The following is a 17282-nucleotide window of genomic DNA, read 5'->3' as shown; positions in this document are numbered from 1 at the left end:
AATCAATCAGTTAACTTAGGAAATTTGGTCAGATGCTGAGCTAAGTGCTTGGTATATAGACTTGAATGATACGTTGTTCCTGCTTTCAAGTCTAATGGGAAAAAGAGAAAGTTCTGAGCATAGTAAAATAAGGTTATCATAGAGGTAGACTTATTATACATCTGTGTATCTATCTAGATGTATATTATACACATACATTTGTTATCTACTAGAGGTGGTTTCCAGTATGCATTTATTTTTACTTAAAATGGCACTTCCTTTTAGATTTTAAATAATTTCTTTCTCCAGTAATACTTTCTTACTTTAAAGATTTTAAAACCATTTCACATCTGTCGTTCATTAGGTCACAGTTTATTTTCATTGAAAAAGGATTTTTCAGGACACCCTCATTTATAACTCGGATTAAATTCTTCCTTTTACAGATGAAAAAGTGGTGCAACAGGTGTTTGTGAATGTTCTTGATTAATTCATAGGCCACTTGGTTCCTGCCCTTACTTTTCATCTATTAATGATGTTGCACAGATCACTTTTTAAAATTCTGGCTTTTGTCAAAGGTGTTTAAAATCTCCTAATTTCTCTCTTTCTTGCTTCTTTTTCTTTCTAAACAGGATCTCATTTCTTTGATCTCTTTTGTACATTATACTTCTAAGATTTATTTAGGAGCAGGTTTCACTAATATAGTTTTGTTTTTCTTTTTATGCCTTGGTTTTAACTTTTTTTTAATTTAAACTTTACTTTTAGATTTAGTCCTCTAATAAAAAAAATTACTTAGCTTAGAAAGTTCCCATTTTTAAAAGAATCTAAGTCACTTTTTAAGTTAAGACTAACAATAAAATTTTGGTGTAATCACACCCATCATTGGAGACACAGCTTAAATGTCTACAGTGTGCACAGTGGGTCCTCTTAGTGAGAGGTGACTCGTTCTTACATTGTCTGTGTGAAATGATAGGGTAATAAGTTTCCATAAGGCACACAGAATGGTCTTATTATCACACCATGTACATACAGTGAATTTTTTACAGGACGTAGTTTTCCTGAACTTCTTTGCTATTTTATTCCTACTTAACATTTAATATTTATTTTTTACCCTACTGAATTTGCCTGTAGTAATATAATAGATACAGTTTACCATCTTTTATTATAGCTGGTTTTCTTCTCAGTTAATGGAAACTATTGCTATGCCTTTAGGAAGATTATACATTAGGTTCAGTTTGATGCTCAGGGGCTTCTTCTGTTCTTTTCAGCATGTCTTTTTCCTAGCTGCAGCTACCTTTTACATTCCCAAACACCTTGTTCTAGCACCCCAATTAGACCCACTTCCTCATAGGGCCACTCATTCTAATCTTTTCTTCTTCTTCTCCAACCTGTTCAGTTTTCTTTCTCACAAATGACAGCCAGAACCTGCTTAGCTAACCTGATAAACCAATTCATAATAACATCAGTTTGTCTTGGAATGTGCTAATACGTTATTTGTATCTTTTGAAGAGGACGGTTCTATAGTAATATCTTAACCTAAAGCAATAATACTAATGACTATCCTGTCTGAAAGAGTATTGATTTGGGGGCCCTTTACCAGCTGTCATATTATCTGATATGTTTGCTGTGTATTTACGTGAATACTAACTTACAAAGTTCACCTGATTTACTTTAGGGCTTGATGTCAAGTTCAGCAAAATTTAAATCTTTCACTTTTCTACCTCTAAAATATATACTTGAGTTTGTATTTGGCTGTTAACATTTCTAAATATGATAGCAAGAAAGGCAACATTAGCACGAATATTTGTTAAGTATATATCATAGTCTGATGGAGAAAGAAAATTAAAATAGACTCTAAGACGTTACTGGTCAGAATTTTTTTTAGATTGTGATCAGTATGATCATCTATGTGTGCTTGAGATTTTTTTTTCTTTTCAAAAACAGCTATAATGGATTTCCAGTTCTTAGAAACAATTTATTTGAGAGACCTGAAGGATTTCTACAAACACGAAAGAACAAATTGCCTTCAAAATCAAGTAGTCCTAGCAGCCCTTCTCCCATGTTCAGAAGAACAAAACAGGTGCTTTGACAATTTTGCATTTTTCATGTAATCAAGTATTAGAACAAAAATAAATATGACACTCATCCTCCCTTAATATATTTTACTATCCCATATGTATGACTAGATTATTCTCCTCAGAACATCCCAAAAATAATTTAGAGTAATGTGACTTCAAAAAATTAACTAGTTTTCTTATCTTAGAACTTTATTTCACATATTTTATAAGCCTCTGCTTGAATCTGTATTAATTATAGACAGATTTTGTTAGGGAAGTACTATAAAAGCGTATGACCTATACTTGTTCAGCATTCAGTTAAATAAGGATGCTTAAGTGTGTCAGTTTATTAATGAGATCCTTGCATTTTTTTCTAGGAAATTAAATCAGCCCATAAAATTGCCAAGAGGTATTCTTCCATTCCTCAAATGTGGTCTAGGTGTCTCCTGCGCCACTGCTATGGACTGTGGTTTATTTGTCTGCCAGCTTATGTGAAAGTATGTCATTCAAAAGTCAGGGCACTGAAAACAGCATATGATGTGCTTAAAAAAATGCAGTCCAAAAAGATGGATCCACCTGATGAGGTAACAATTCTTTTTAAAAGTGCACTATTTTATTCTAGATCTATGTTCGTAGATACTTTGTTTCCGAACACTTCTGAACTGTGTGTTTCAGGTGTGCTACCGCATTCTTATGCAGCTCTGTGGGCAGTATGATCAGCCAGTGCTTGCGGTTCGAGTGCTTTTTGAAATGCAGAAAGCTGGTATTGATCCCAATGCCATCACTTATGGTTATTATAATAAGGTAATTACTTTGATTTAATGGGAGAATGAGTATAACTCTTGTGACTATACACCCTTAATATAATGGCAGAAATAATTGATTTGGGCTTTATTTGGCATTGATTTTGGAGTATTAAAATATATTCTGGGGGCGCCTAGGTGGCTCAGTCGTTAAGCGTCTTGAACAAAGTATATTATAAAATACAGAATTCAAGCTACCAAGCTATACAATGAGAGGCTACACAAATATATAAAAAAATAATCCTGGAGAATAGACTTTAAAAAATTCATTAGAAATACAGCTACAAGGGGCACCTGGGTGGCTCAGTCATTAAGGGTCTGCCTTGGGCTCAGGTCCTGGGATCGAGCCCCGCAGCATCGGCCTCGGCGGGAAGCCTGCTTCTCCCTCTCCCACTCCCTCTGCTTGTGTTCCCTTTCTCGCTATATCTCTCTCTGTCAAATAAATAAATAAAATCTTTAAATATATATATGTATATATTCTGTAAATCAAGTAAGTTTTTTTGTTCTATTTTGCTTTTATACAATGTATTTAGATATTCTTTAGCTTTACTATAAAGCCAGCTTGCATTCACTGATACATTTTATTTTACTAATTATTTTATTTTGTTGAATGAATAGGCTGTTTTGGAAAGTACCTGGCCTTCGAGAAGTCGTAGTGGCTACTTTCTTTGGACAAAAGTAAGAAACGTTGTTTTAGGAGTCGCACAGTTCAAAAGAGCTTTAAAGAAACACGCACACTTATCACAAACAACTCTCTCAGGTAATTAAAAGTTCTTAGGGGATGTATTTGTTTTACTTTGTAAAAAAAAATTAATTGGCTAGTTATAATTTACATTTTTTAGAAATTTTAAATAGTTTCAAAATATTTAATAATTTCTAGTTTTTACTGCCATGAAGCAAATTCTAATATTATTTTCCCATTTAAAAAATACCTTCAGTCACTTTTTTTCTTTAACTGTTAAATTATCACCCTTTGATGATCTTGTTTTAGTATCCATTAATAATTCACAATCGTTACAGTTGTTATGGTTGTATTTTGCTAATTATGTTGCATGTTCGTGTTCAGTATGAGTGGATTATTAGCTTGAGCAACAAACTAATGTGTATTTTGGTATCTGCCTGAGTAGTAAAATGCTGTCAAATTGTGTTCTTAAGCAGATGGCAGTGACCTGGATGCTGTTAGTCATGGCAGCATGGATAGTGGTCATGGGACACACACTGTGGAGCAGGCACCTTTTAATACGGGTTTAATCAAAGTGTATGCTACTGATGATAGATCTAGTACAGGTTTGTGTGTGCTTATGTATACATTTATTACAGTACAGTTTAAAAATTAGATTTGCTAGCCTGTCTTTTTTAGATTTTAATTCTCAGTGGTGTATTTAGGTTAACTGTCACTTTTTAATTATATATGTTAGGCACTTGGTTTGATATTGTGTTAGGCACTTGGTTTGATATTGTGTCTAATAACTATGTGCCATTTTATTCATTCTGTATTGGAATAGAAATAAAAGTGTAAGAGAATTTATTCAAGTATTTAGTCCATGGTAACCCAATTAACTCTGGATAGCTCACGGATGTATCATGTCACTTTCTTAGGGTAAATTCTTGTTTGTAATTATGAAAATGTTATTAGAGTTTTTTCTTAAAAAAAGAAACTTATAGCCCTGATTGGAGTTAATAGTACATATAAGCGTCAACTTCCTGGTTTTAACAGTGTATTATGTTTCATGTAAGGTAGTATCATTGAGGGAAGCTGAGTGAACAGGACACAGGAACTCTCTGTACTATATTATTTTTACAATTTCTTGTGAGTTTTAAGCTATATTAAAAAGGTATAATAAACTTGCAAATACATATAAAACTTGTAGCATTCTAGCACTGAAGATGCTCTTAATTTCATTAAAATATCAGATTTGAACATAAGTTTTCTCTAAGAATTAAAACTGACACAATTTGTTGAATAATTCAGTCCTTTTCATTAGTACATTAAAAAAAGACACGACTTTTTTTTTTTTTTTAAGAGAGAGCGCCTAAGTGGTGGGGGGAGGGGGAGAGCAAAGGGAGAGGGAGAAGCCAACTCCCCACTGAGCAGGGAGCCTGACTCAGGGCTCGAGTCCGGGACCCAGAGATTATGACCTGAGCCAAAGGCAGACGCTTAGCTGACTGAGCCACTCAGGCATCCCATGACTTTTGAACAGAGTTAAGAGCCACCTCTTAACAGACAGAAATTTTAAATTTAAAAATCCAAGCATTACTAATGAAATATGAAGGCTTCTGTCTCTGCAAATGGTAACATTATTTTGGTCTGTCTCCTCTTTTGCCTACTTTTAAGAGTAATAAGTGTAAACAAATTGTGTTGAAATGTAATTTTCATAGTTCTTCTTTGGCTCGTTTTATTTTTTGATCATGCAATGTGAATTTCATCCGAGTTATAGTAGTCATCCTCAGGCATTCTCTCTTAAAAATGAAGAAATCAATTTTTTTAGTCTCATTTTTATTTAAGTTATCTCTACACCCAATATGGGGCTCAAACTCACAACCCCAAGATCAGGATTCACACACTCTTCGAACTGAGCCAGCCAGGTGTCCCTCTATCTTTTGTTTTTAACTATGGTCTTTAAAAAGTCTATTTTAAAGCATGCAGAATCTAATAAAAGCATGAATTTCATCAAGATTATCTTCATATTTTTAAATTTATATTTTCTGTGGAAACAGAGCCAAAAGTTTGTTTAGAAAAAATACAAACTCAAAATTATAAGAGATATTAAATACCTAGTGATACTTAATACAGTTTCTTTACATAGTTCTTTACCAGTTTATAAACTCATTCCATATATAGTCTGTCTCATATAATCATAACCATACTTTGTTATAAATCTGGGGACTTGAAATCCAAACCAAAAGGTTAAGTGGTTTGCTTAAAATCATGTCTCCTAAGATGGAGAACTAGGATTTAAAACCTTATGTTTTGATGCTAATCTAGTGAAAACAGTTTGCAGAAAATTACAGAGGGCCTCTTGAACAGAATTAGAAGTTTTCTTATATCAGTGCAGTGTTTGCTTTCTTAAGAGTAACACTAATTTTTCCTCACTCCCATGTATTTATACTCAAGTGCAATTCAATAATTATTCAATTGAATTTTCAGAGAAAGCAATTACCTATCAGTAAACTTAAATAAACCCATTTTCTTTGGGGGAATCATTTAGACATTTGGCTCCAGTGATCTATGTGTGAATGTTCTGTTCTGAATTCCCTGCAGATTTTTCTTCTGCATTGCTTAGTTGGAACTCTGACTTTCACCTAGAAAGGTCATAGGCTTAAAGAATGTCTGGTTTGTCTGTATCTTTAGGAGCCCAGACAGTAGTGTGAATGTACATAGTCACTCTTGACTGCAATGTGGAGCCAAAGACAAATTACTTTGAGATCATCCCTCTCTTGCATTAATAGAGATGGGGAAGGAGGGCTAACAAAGTAATGCTTTCAATTGGATATTATCCAGAAAACTTCTCATAAGTAAACCTGGACACTAATATGTTGCTCCTAATTCCAGTTGTTCTCACTAAAGAAGTTTATGATAAACAGCATAGGGATTTTCTTTTTTTTTTTTTTTTCTCTCTTTCATAGGTGGCCAGTCTGATCTTGGATATAATTCATTATCTAAGGATGAAGTTAGAAGAGGGGATATATCTACTGAGGAAATTCAAGAAGAAAAAGATAAGAAAGGGAGCGATTCTAGTTCCCGTAGGTATTACTTAAGTTGATATTGTATAAATTTGTGAGCCTTTTTTGTTTAAAGATTTATTTATCGGGGCACCTGGGTGGCTCAGTTGGTTAAGCGTCTGCCTTCCGCTCAGGTCATGATCCCGGAGTCCTGGGATCGAGTCCCACATCGGGCTCCCGGCTCAGCGGGGAGCCTGCTTCTCCCTCTGACCCTCCCCCCTCTCATGCTGTTTCTCTCTCTCTCTCTCAAATAAATAAATAAATAAAATCTTTAAAAAAAGATTTTATTTATTTATTTTGGAGAAAGAGAGAGAGCATGGGGAGGAAGGATAGGGCAGAGGAAGAGGGAGAGAGAATCTTAAGCAGACTCCACACTGAGCGTGAAGCCTGACACGGGACTCCATCTCACAACCCTGAGATGAGCTGAAACCGAGAGCCAGTCACTCAACTGACTGTACCACCCAGGGGCCCCTGTGAACTTCTATTAACAGAAAATACAAGTGGCTTTAAGTATAAAAGTACTAATTTTATTTTCCACTTTCCCATTATAACTTGTCTTTGCTCCCATTACAGGCCCTCTTCACCACCTAATGTTCCAACACACCAAAACTTTATGTGTGAAGTGTATAGCCTCAGTGGCACAACACTCTCCAATCAATTACTACTCTTCTTGTAGTAGAAATACATGTATTTCTTCAAACAGTGACTCTTTTCTAAGGTTTAACAGTATTTTTATTTAATGTTTTTGTTAATGGTCTGTGACTCTATTCCCTCCCTTGCCTACCTCCATCAAAAGCAGTGTTTCACAACCAAAGAAGAAATATAAAATGTATGTATGGACCTCACGCATGACCAGTACTTAGTAATTTGATACACACCTTAAAGCCTCAAATAAGTGGAATCATTTACTTGTGATCAGCAAATAGATATAGAGGTGTTTGGTATTTTCTTATCACCTATTATCAGATAGAAATATTTACAACTAAAAGCTACTTCTCTTTATGCCTTCTATAATAGCTTAATAGCTAAGTAAATAAAAGCTAAATAGCTTCTATATAGCTTTTATCTTAACAATTTCATTTTAATCTTTACAGTGTCAGAGAGTGAGAGTGCAAAAGGAAGTGCTGATTGTCTTCCTAAGCTCAATTATCAAAGTTCTTCCAGTATAGTTCGCCCCAGTGGTACAAATAACAACAGTGCTGATAAAACATCAGGAGAAAGCACAGGTGAGTTGAATAGTGTACCTCTTTTATGTGCAGAATATCTTATAGCTGTATTTCTTTTTTTTTTCCTTAAGATTTTATTTATTTATTTGACAGAGACACAGCGAGAGAGGGAACACAAGCAGGGGGAGTGGGAGAGGGAGAAGCAGGCTTCCCACTGAGCAGGGAGCCCAATGCGGGGCTCGATCCCAGGATCCTGGGATCAGGACCTGAGCCAAAGGCAGACGCTCAACAACTGAGCCACCCAGGCACCCCTTGTAGATGTATTCCTAATGAATTTTTTAAAGTCTGTTCTCCAGGATTATTTTTTTATATATTTGTGTAGCCTCTTGTTGTATAGCTTAGTAACTTGAATTCTATATTTTATAATATACTTTGTTCAAGCTTTTGTTATAACAAAGTACAAGGACAGACCTACAAGCCACATACCATGTCTTGAGTTCAGACTGTTGGGACTTTCTGAAAGGGGGAAATGAGAGCAGGTGAGGTGATCCATCTGAGGGTATCTTACACCCCCAATTTGTAAATGAAGCATAGAGTTCTTTAATCTTCATTATTGTTCCTATTTTTTCAGAGGTAAAAGGATATTTCTCAAGATAGTTTAAATAACAATACCTAATATTTTTTCTTTTCAAAGTGCTTTCTGGGGCACCTGGGAGGCTCAGTCACTTGGGCGTCCAGTTCTTGATATCGGCTCAGGTCATGATCTCAGGGTCATGGGATCAAGCCTGCATCAGGCTCCATGCTCAGCAGGGAGTCTGCTTGAGATTCTCTCTCCCTCTCCCTCTGCCCGTCCCCTCCACTTCATGTTCTATAGCTCTCTCTAAAATGAGTAAATACAATCTTTTTTTAAAGTGCTTTTTATAAAATATTATTTTATGTTTACTACTGCAGCGACGCTTATATTCATGAGGGGATATTAGCACTATTTTAATGAGAAAACTAAGGCATCATCTGGCTGTTGGCAGGTCATGTAAGTTATCAACAACTACTTAATGGAAAAGTCAGTTTAGAATTTGAGATAATACTTGGTCTTACTAATTTTTCATCAGATCATTCTTTGGGGGGTTAAATAGACATAATGTTCAAAGTTTCTAGTGTTACTAGTCTGCTTATATGATATTTTATGTTGGTATTAGCTCAGTTCTGTATCACATATAATCTAAACACATCTTGAAGGATTGAGCTGTCAAGGCTGTAATCTCTCTGTTTATACATGGCCTTGCTACAATGACATTTGTTCTTCTGCAGCACAGTTGGATATGCCTCCCGCTCAGGGGTAGGCAAACTATGGCCCATGGGCCACGAAGGGCCTGCCACCTGTGTTTGTACAAGCCTGTAAGCTAGGAACGGTTTTTACATATTTAAATGATTGAATTAGAAGAAGAATAGTATTTTGTAACACATGAAAATTACATGAAAGGCAAACTTCAGGGTTCACAAACAAAGGTTTATAGAAGCACAACAACACTCATTTGTTTTCATGCTGTCTGGCTGCTTTTGCAGTCCATCAGCAGGGCTGGGTAGTTGCCAAAGAGACCGCATGGCCTGCAAAGAGTAAACCATTTACTGTGTGGCTCTCGATAGAAAAAGTGTCCAGACTCCCCTGCTCTAGCTCTCAAAAAAAAAAAAAAAAAAAGTTAAATGAGTTGTAACTATCTGATTTGCATTTCTTTCTTGGGTCATTGTTATAACTTAAACATTAAAATTTGTTTTCTTGAGATCGTGGAATTACCTCACAACCTAGTCGTCGTCTAATTATAACCTGTAATAACTTGCCTTTGGTAGCCTTTGCCTTATTGTTCTTTCATTACTGTCTATTAATGCTTGCCTTTTTCTGAAGATCTGCTTTTATGACCTCTCTGTTTTAGTATGATTGTAAACCATCCTTTGATCCTGACATTTTGTCATAGTAATCAGCATCTGACTCATCATCTGGCTTTGGTTACCCTTTATGCTTAACAAGTCAGGTTTTTTTATAATAGAGGTTTCCTAGGTGTGAATTAGAGTTATTAGTTCATCTTTAAGATTTTGGGCTTGAAAGCATTCCCATCTGTTAAATTCTGTGGGCTTATCACTTCTGCCCAAGATTGTATATGGGATTTATAGGAATATTTATCTTTCAATAACTTTTTTCTTATGTACTAGTACATGTGAGGATTCAAAGCATTTTTTAGATTTGTGTTTTACAGTACAATATACAGATATTTTATTTGACTGTATATTCATATATATGTGTATGTGTGTGTACATATACATGTATCTAGCTAGCTAGCTGTGTATCTGATAGCTTCTAAAAGATATTGGAGTGGTTTAACCAAAGAGATGTTTTCATGTTTAACTGAATATTGAAATAAAATCATTACCCTATGGTTACTTCATGATTATGTTGAGAATTTGACATTTTGATAAATGTATATTGAATCACTGAGAGTTGAACCACAAGAAAATTTACTCTGAAATAAAACCTACTCGGAGATGTTTTTCTAAGCCAAATTCTGGTTTCTGTTGAACTTTTTATCTTTAGCTGCCATATTTAGCTATGATATATCATATTATAATACACTCTCCTGTGTCATATTCTGGGTTGGTCTATTGGTAGCAGTTGTTTCCCAGCAGACAGCGTTCACTCAGTAATTATTTCTTGAGGTCCTGCTATATGTAACCGGATGTCAGGTGTTTCTGGGGATATGCTAAGGAACAACAAAACAAAAAAAAAAAAACACGATCCGGTCCCTACCTTCATAGAGAAAGCAGGAGGGAGAGATGGGAAAACATTAATCAAATAATCAAGTAAATGTAAAAATGCTCTGAGATTAAATACTGTGAAGAAGGGCTATAAGTTTCTACAAGAGCATATAATAAATAGATGTGTCCTGGATTTGGGGCATGTTGGTCCAGGAAGACTTCCTTGGTAAATATGGTTCTTGAGCTTAGATCTAAAGTCTGCGTCAAAAACAAATAAGAACAGGGATTGCAAAGGAGGAATTGAGAGAGAGCATTCCAGGAAAAGGGAGGCAATCTCTGAAAGGCTATGTGTGGTAGGAAGGGATTATAGAATGTTCCAAATCTGAAAAGGGGCTAGTATTTCAGCTAGGAATTCTTTCAGCTCTAAGACTCAGAAAATATGATTAGCAGTCACTTACACACGTCAAGAGTTTTTTCCTCAAATAAGAAATGCAAAGGTAAACAACTGCTCAAGATGTTAACTCAAGGGTTTTGCCATCAGTTCTCTGGACCTAACCATATTTATAATAGGACCACTGGCAACTTGATGCATCACCTGTCTGTGCGAGGCAGAAAAGATGGGAAGGGGACCACCAGCCACATCTATCCCCTTTTATCAGGAAAGGAAAATTTTTCCAGAAACCTTCAGAAACTACCACTTTACCACTACTGGCCAGAATTATGTCATAGAGCCGCCTGACTCAAGGAATTTAAATAGCTTGTGGCTCTGTGTTAGAGGCATGCAGCACCCAGCATAGTCTGTTGGAATTAACATGCATATGAACCTAGGGTTGGACTAACTTCACTGTAAATGGCCAGGTAGTATTTTAGGCCTTGCAGACCACATACCATTCTGTTACCTGTTCTTCTTTGTGAGTATGTGATTGTAAACGTCAAAACCATTTGAGTCTGTACAAAAACAGTCCACAGGCCAGATTTGGCTCAGAAGCATAGTTTGCCAACCCCTGGTATGGTTTGATAACCAGCTTTATTTGTCTTCAGGCTGTAACATGGTTTTGATTTTGCAAGGGGACCCCCTCCACAGCTATTTAAACTCAATCCTAGAGTACTGTTTTAGGATTATAAGATTCCTCCAAGTCTTTGATGATATTTCATCTGTCAAGCAGAAGGTTTCCCAGAATGTTAGAAGAAAGTACACTTTTGGCTTTTTATGCCCTTAGTCATAAGGTGATGAAGAAACAAAGAATAGACTTTACCTTTCTGCTATGCTATTTTCCTTGTTAATGGTATATGCTTTATTACATTATTAGTTTGTAGGCTTTTATGGTTCTCCAATATTCCCTTTTATGTCCTATCCTGTCCCTAAATGTATCACATGGCAGGAAAAAGGCACATTTTTAGTAATTGCCTTGTTATAGCACACTAGTTCTATTGGATAAGCATATAAAAAGAAAAGTTGACAATACCATACCTAGACTAATGCTTTAGAAGACTCCCACATAATGACAATTAAAGTGATCAGGAATCTAGCTTTCTGCTTTCAGCATTGGTACCTTAGTAATTTGGCAAAAAGCAGTGAAATGTTTCTGAGTAGAAAATAGCCATTCACATTTAACTGGTATAAACTTGCAAACCATATGTAAAATAAGGGTAAGATCATTTAGCCACATCTATAGTCATAGGATTTGGAGTTTGGGTTTTTTTTTTAATTTAATTTAATTTTATTTTATTTTATTTTATTTTATTTTATTTTATTTTTAAGATTTTATTTATTTGAGAGAGAGAGAATGAGAAAGAGAGAAAGCACATGGGGGGGAGGGTCAGAGGGAGAAGCAGACTCCCGGCCGAGCAGGGAGCCCGATGCGGGACCCAACTCAGGGTCTCCAGGATCATGACCTGAGCCAAAGGCAGTCGCTCAACCAACTGAGCCACCCAGGCGCCCTGGAGTTTTTTAAAATAATTTTTATATATGGATAAAGCTAACATAGCTGCCTTTTATTTGGCTTGGTTTAGGTTTTTGGTTTTATTTTTCATTTTTATAGGTAGAAGACTCATAATCACAAGGTCATCTAGTTCAACCACAATTATATAACCATTGTCTAATCAATTTAGGGTAAATAATACAGTTTATTATTAAATATAAGAAAGGTACATTTTTTTAAAAAATTTTGAGTACACACAGTGTTACATTCATTTCAGCGTACAGCATAGTGATTCGGCTTCTGTACGTATGCCGTGCTTGCCGCAGGTGCGGCTACCACCTGTCCCCATACAACGCTATTACAGTATCACTGACCATATTCCCGATGCTATGCCTTTTTTCCCGTGACTTATTTGTTCTCTGGCTGAAAGCCTGTATTTCCCACTCCAAGAAAGGTAAATACTAATCTTAATTTATAAGTTTTAAAAAGCAGTACATGCTTCTGCCTCAGAGCAGACCCTTTATAGTTAGTCATGTCTGTTTTTGAATCCCACTTCCGTCACTTAAGGACTGGGTGGGTAACTTTGGGCTAGTTAATTCATCCCCCTGAGCGTCAGTTTCTTCTCAACCCGTAAGGATGTTGGCATGATTACAGTAGATAATGTGAGTGAAATGCAGAGTTATAGTGTCTGTCAAATAGCAGGCACTCAGCGAGTACTTGCTATTACCATTTTCATTACTAGTATTTTAAATATTTAAGACATCTTATATCCGCACATTACATTTTTCATGGCTAAAAACACTTCTCTCGTTTTTCAGAAAGCACCTCTGAGCTGCTCTTACTATCATCTTTTGAAGGTACAAATGAAACAGGAAACAGTCAAAGTAGGTGCTTCAGGAAAAGACATAAAAGTGAAAACGAACCTAATTTGCAGCAGCAACTCTCCTGGGGAAGCAGAAACCGCAATCTTAGTGGCGGAGTACTGATGGGACTTATGCTCAATAGAATCAACCAGGAAGCAAGCCCTGGAGATATGGTTGAAAAACTAGGAGCTGATGCAAAAATTCTTTCAAACGTTATCTCAAAAAGCACAAGACCAACCAGTCTTGATATCGGAAAGCCACCTTTAAGATCAAAAAGAGACAGTCTAGAAAAGGAATCTAGTGATGAGGATACACCTTTCGATGGTTCTAACTGTTTGGCAGATAAAGTGGATTCTCCCGTTATTTTTGATTTAGAAGACTTAGACAGTGAGACAGATGGATCAAAAGTGGGATACACTGCTTCACAGAACCCCAAGAGGATTCAGCGTATGAGCAGCAGCTTTTCAGTAAAACCTTCTGCGAAAACGGACGTTGCCACAGGATTTGATCCCCTCTCTCTTTTGGTTGCTGAGACCGAGCAGCAGCATAAAGAGGAGGAGGAAGAAGATGACGAAGACAGCAAAATCGTTCCAACACCGTCCGCCAGGCGTGACTTAGCCGAGGAGATTGTGATGTATATGAATAACATGAGCAGTCCTTTGACGAGCCGCACGCCAAGCATCGATTTACAACGGGCATGTGATGACAAATCAGCCAGTAAGAGAAGTCCAACGTTGATCAAGGCGTGCAGGAGATCTAGCCTGCCTCCCCACTCTCCGAGGCCAATGAGACTTACCAAATCTAAAAGTTATACAAAAACCGAGGAGAGACCACGGGAGAGACTCTGGTCTTCTCCAGCCTTCTCACCTTCTTGCCCATTCAGGGAAGAATCTCAAGCTGCATTAACCCATTCATCACCTTCATTTAATTTAGATACACTGCTGGTACCTAAACTAGATGTTCTAAGGAACAGTATGTTCACTGCTGGGAAAGGAGTTGCAGAGAAAGCCAGCAAATGGTATTCAAGATTCACCATGTATACCACATCATCTAAAGTAAGTTCTCTTTGCATTTTCTACTTTCCCTTTTACAGTCCTCCACCACCAAAAGTCCCTTCCTTGCAAAAATGTCTATTTTTACCTTGCTCCTTAAACACAGCTTTACCAAAAAGGACTCTTTGGATGCATAAGGTTTGTAAATATCAGAATTTGAACTTGAATAATAAGGAATGAAAATTCACTAAGGTTATGTTTATAGTACAGTTTTGAAAGAAAATGATTTGTAGCTGGAGTAAAAATCAGTGTTATATGAAAATGCTTACTGAGCTTTATTATTTCCTTCAAAATGCAGATTCTTTTTTTCAGGTAGTGTCCAGCATGCCTTCAAAAATTACTGCTGACGTAGGACTTTTCCTCCTAGTTAGGATGGAGTAGCTTGTGATAGACCTATGTACATATCTCCCAAGAGCAAAAAAACTAAATGAAATATAAAGTATCTGTTTAAAGTAATCAGAGAATTGTTAAAGCAAGTAGAAAGCAGAGGTGCAAGATTCTAGCAGTGACTCGCAGAGAGGAGCCCAGAAGTGCTACAGCTGCTTTCCCCTGAGGGCATCTGTTGATTCTGAGCACAGAGCAAAGGGTTGCAAATTCAGGTTTTGCCTTAGAGGACTGAGGAGAGGTAAGGGAGACACAGAGTTTTAGGATCTGGTGGAGCTGGAGAGACAAAAATCAGAGACTCTTGAGGGTCCTCAGATACACCAGTTTTTTTCCTTCAGGACACTTTCCCAATACTGGTACTGCATGAGACAGGAGGCTAAAAAGGTAAGCAGAAAGTCTCTGACAAATCAGAGTTTTCAGCAGTTCCATGGTGCTGGGAATAGAGTCACAAAGAGTTCATAAATTCCAGGGTGGGGGATGGGGGGTAGAAGCCAGGGGAGCTCTGGTAAACACACCAAGCCCTTTGTTGGAAGTCCCGCAGAGCCATGCCTTAGGAGCGTTGGCAAACCAGAGTTGGACTGCACCTGACCAAAATAGCAACCTAGGCTTGACTCAGCTCAGCCTGTGATTAGATGAAGATAATCAGCCTTTATCTAACACATGAAAGACTGTGTCCTTTCTGGAGGAACAGAATATCATCTGGAGTCCTTATAATTTTTTATATATAATCTTTTATTTAGTTAAAAATAGCTATACCAAGAGACAGAACCATAACTAAAAAACAGAAGAAAAATTCAGGTGATCCAAGTATTTAAATTAGCAAGAGACTTTGAAATAATTTTAATATGTTCAAGAAAATCAAGGGAAAGCTGAAGAAAAAAAGCTGCAAAGGTAGAAAATTTCACCAGATAATTATCTATTAAAAAGAATCAAGTATAAATTCTAGAACCTAAAAAGATGTGAAATTAAGAATGTAGTAGTTGGATTTAACAGCAGACAAAACACAGAAAAAGAACATTTGTAAACTAGATGGAAACTCAGTAAAAAATATCCACTTTGAAGCAGATTGGAAATCAAATGGAAAATAAAAAAACGAATGTGGGAATTAGTGAAAATGTCTAACACTGATGTAACTGAGTTCCAGAAGACAGAATGAGATAGAAAGAACATTTAAAAAGTGAATTGCCAAAAATTTTCCCAAAGTGATGAAAGATGGCAACTTACATATTTAGAAGATCTACAAATGTCAAGCAGAATAAATGCAAAGAAAACCATACTTATTATGCATCTAATTTTAAAATAGATGGAAATGGAATACAAAGAGGAAATCTTAAGAGGAGCCAGAGAAAAGAGTTTATCTTACCTTCGAATGGAACAACAGTAAGAAACTGCCACTTGTCTTCTGAACAGAAACTTTGATGTCAGGAGACCCTGGAAAGATACCTTTAGAGCACTGAAGGACAATAACTGCCACCCTATTTTCCTACACCCAGCAAATACCATCTTTAAAAATGAGGGTGAGGGGGCACCTGGGTGGTTTAGTCGGTTGAGCATTGTTGGACTCTTGGTTTCAGCTCAGGTCATGATCTCAGGGTTGTGGGGTCAGGCTCCTAGCTCAGCGGGGAGTCTGCTTTAAGATTCTCTCTGTCTGCCCCTCGCACGTGTGTGTGTGTGTGTGTGTGTGTGTGTTGTGTGTGCTTGCTCTCTCTCTCAAATAAATAAATAAATCTTTAAAAAAAATAAATGAGGGTGAGAGTCCTAGCTCCACTGTGGGAACATAAAGCCGCTAAAACACATCCCTCCTGCTGATTATAACTAAAAACCCCAGACAAAATGCAAAAAAACAACTATCTAAGGATTCTGAAGAAGCAGGCAGATTGTGGGGAGGGACCCAGACAGGGGTGAATTCCCCATTTTCTTGTCTCATGCATCTTTGCCCCAAGAGCAGGTCCCCATCACAGTGTGGTGTGGCAGCCCTGGCAGCTGAAACTTCAAGAGAAACTCTAGTTCAGGACAGAGGAGCCAGAGAAGGGGGCATCTGTGGGCTGGAGAGTTTGAGGGGAATCTGAGAGAAGGGGATTTCCAGATTCTGTGAATGGCCCACACGAGTGTCAGCCTAGTCTTGAACTACACATAACATGGGATAAAGGTGACCCGGCAAAGATGAGTCTTACAGAACTAAACTAAGAATTGAGTCACTGCCTACAAAAATTGAAACACAAATTACAGCCCAAACATAACTTGGTCAGTAACAAAGCCTGCTATAACAAAAGCATCAGTGTTCTCCAAGAGATTATAACAGGACCCAGACCACACAACATAACATTCAGAGTGCCAAAATAAAATCCAGAATGACTTGATAAAGAACCAGGAAAATGTGACCCTGTTCTCAAGGGAAAGACAACCCTGAGACGACCCAGATGTTGGAATTATCCTGACAGAAACACGAAGCCGCTATTATAACTAGATTCCCTGAAGTTAAAGAAAAACACATTTGAAATAAATGAAGGAATTATCAGCAAAAAATAGAAACTATTTTAAAAAACACATTTTATAACTAAAAAATACCCTCTGAAATAAAGTCATTGGAT

The 17282-nt window shown here is 36.8% G+C and overlaps 1 protein-coding gene across 10 annotated transcripts in view; it reads left to right on the top strand.

Annotated features, from left to right (window-relative positions):
* The window catches only part of DENND4A (DENN domain containing 4A), a 143911-nt gene that overhangs the window by 103980 nt on the left and 22649 nt on the right, over positions 1 to 17282 (top strand). For 5 of the 10 annotated variants that reach the window (XM_088024868.1, XM_028099952.2, XM_028099954.2 and 2 more), the window contains exons 16-23: positions 1921 to 2056; positions 2411 to 2617; positions 2709 to 2837; positions 3455 to 3596; positions 3992 to 4123; positions 6464 to 6580; positions 7654 to 7785; positions 13211 to 14310. In XM_088024868.1, the coding sequence (XP_087880994.1) occupies positions 1921 to 2056; positions 2411 to 2617; positions 2709 to 2837; positions 3455 to 3596; positions 3992 to 4123; positions 6464 to 6580; positions 7654 to 7785; positions 13211 to 14310 (2095 nt within the window). The remainder of the gene's footprint in view (positions 1 to 1920; positions 2057 to 2410; positions 2618 to 2708; positions 2838 to 3454; positions 3597 to 3991; positions 4124 to 6463; positions 6581 to 7653; positions 7786 to 13210; positions 14311 to 17282) is intronic. The other 5 variants (XM_028099958.2, XM_028099960.2, XM_028099961.2 and 2 more) reach the window with 2 other exon arrangements.

This window comes from Eumetopias jubatus, unplaced genomic scaffold (assembly GCF_037043125.1).
Source record: "Eumetopias jubatus isolate StellerSeaLion01/CBP00866 unplaced genomic scaffold, mEumJub1_p1.0 scaffold_7, whole genome shotgun sequence".
Classification (NCBI taxonomy): Eukaryota; Metazoa; Chordata; class Mammalia; order Carnivora; family Otariidae; genus Eumetopias; species Eumetopias jubatus.
Note: the sequence above shows the minus strand (reverse complement) of the source record. Positions and strands in the feature narration are given on the sequence as shown.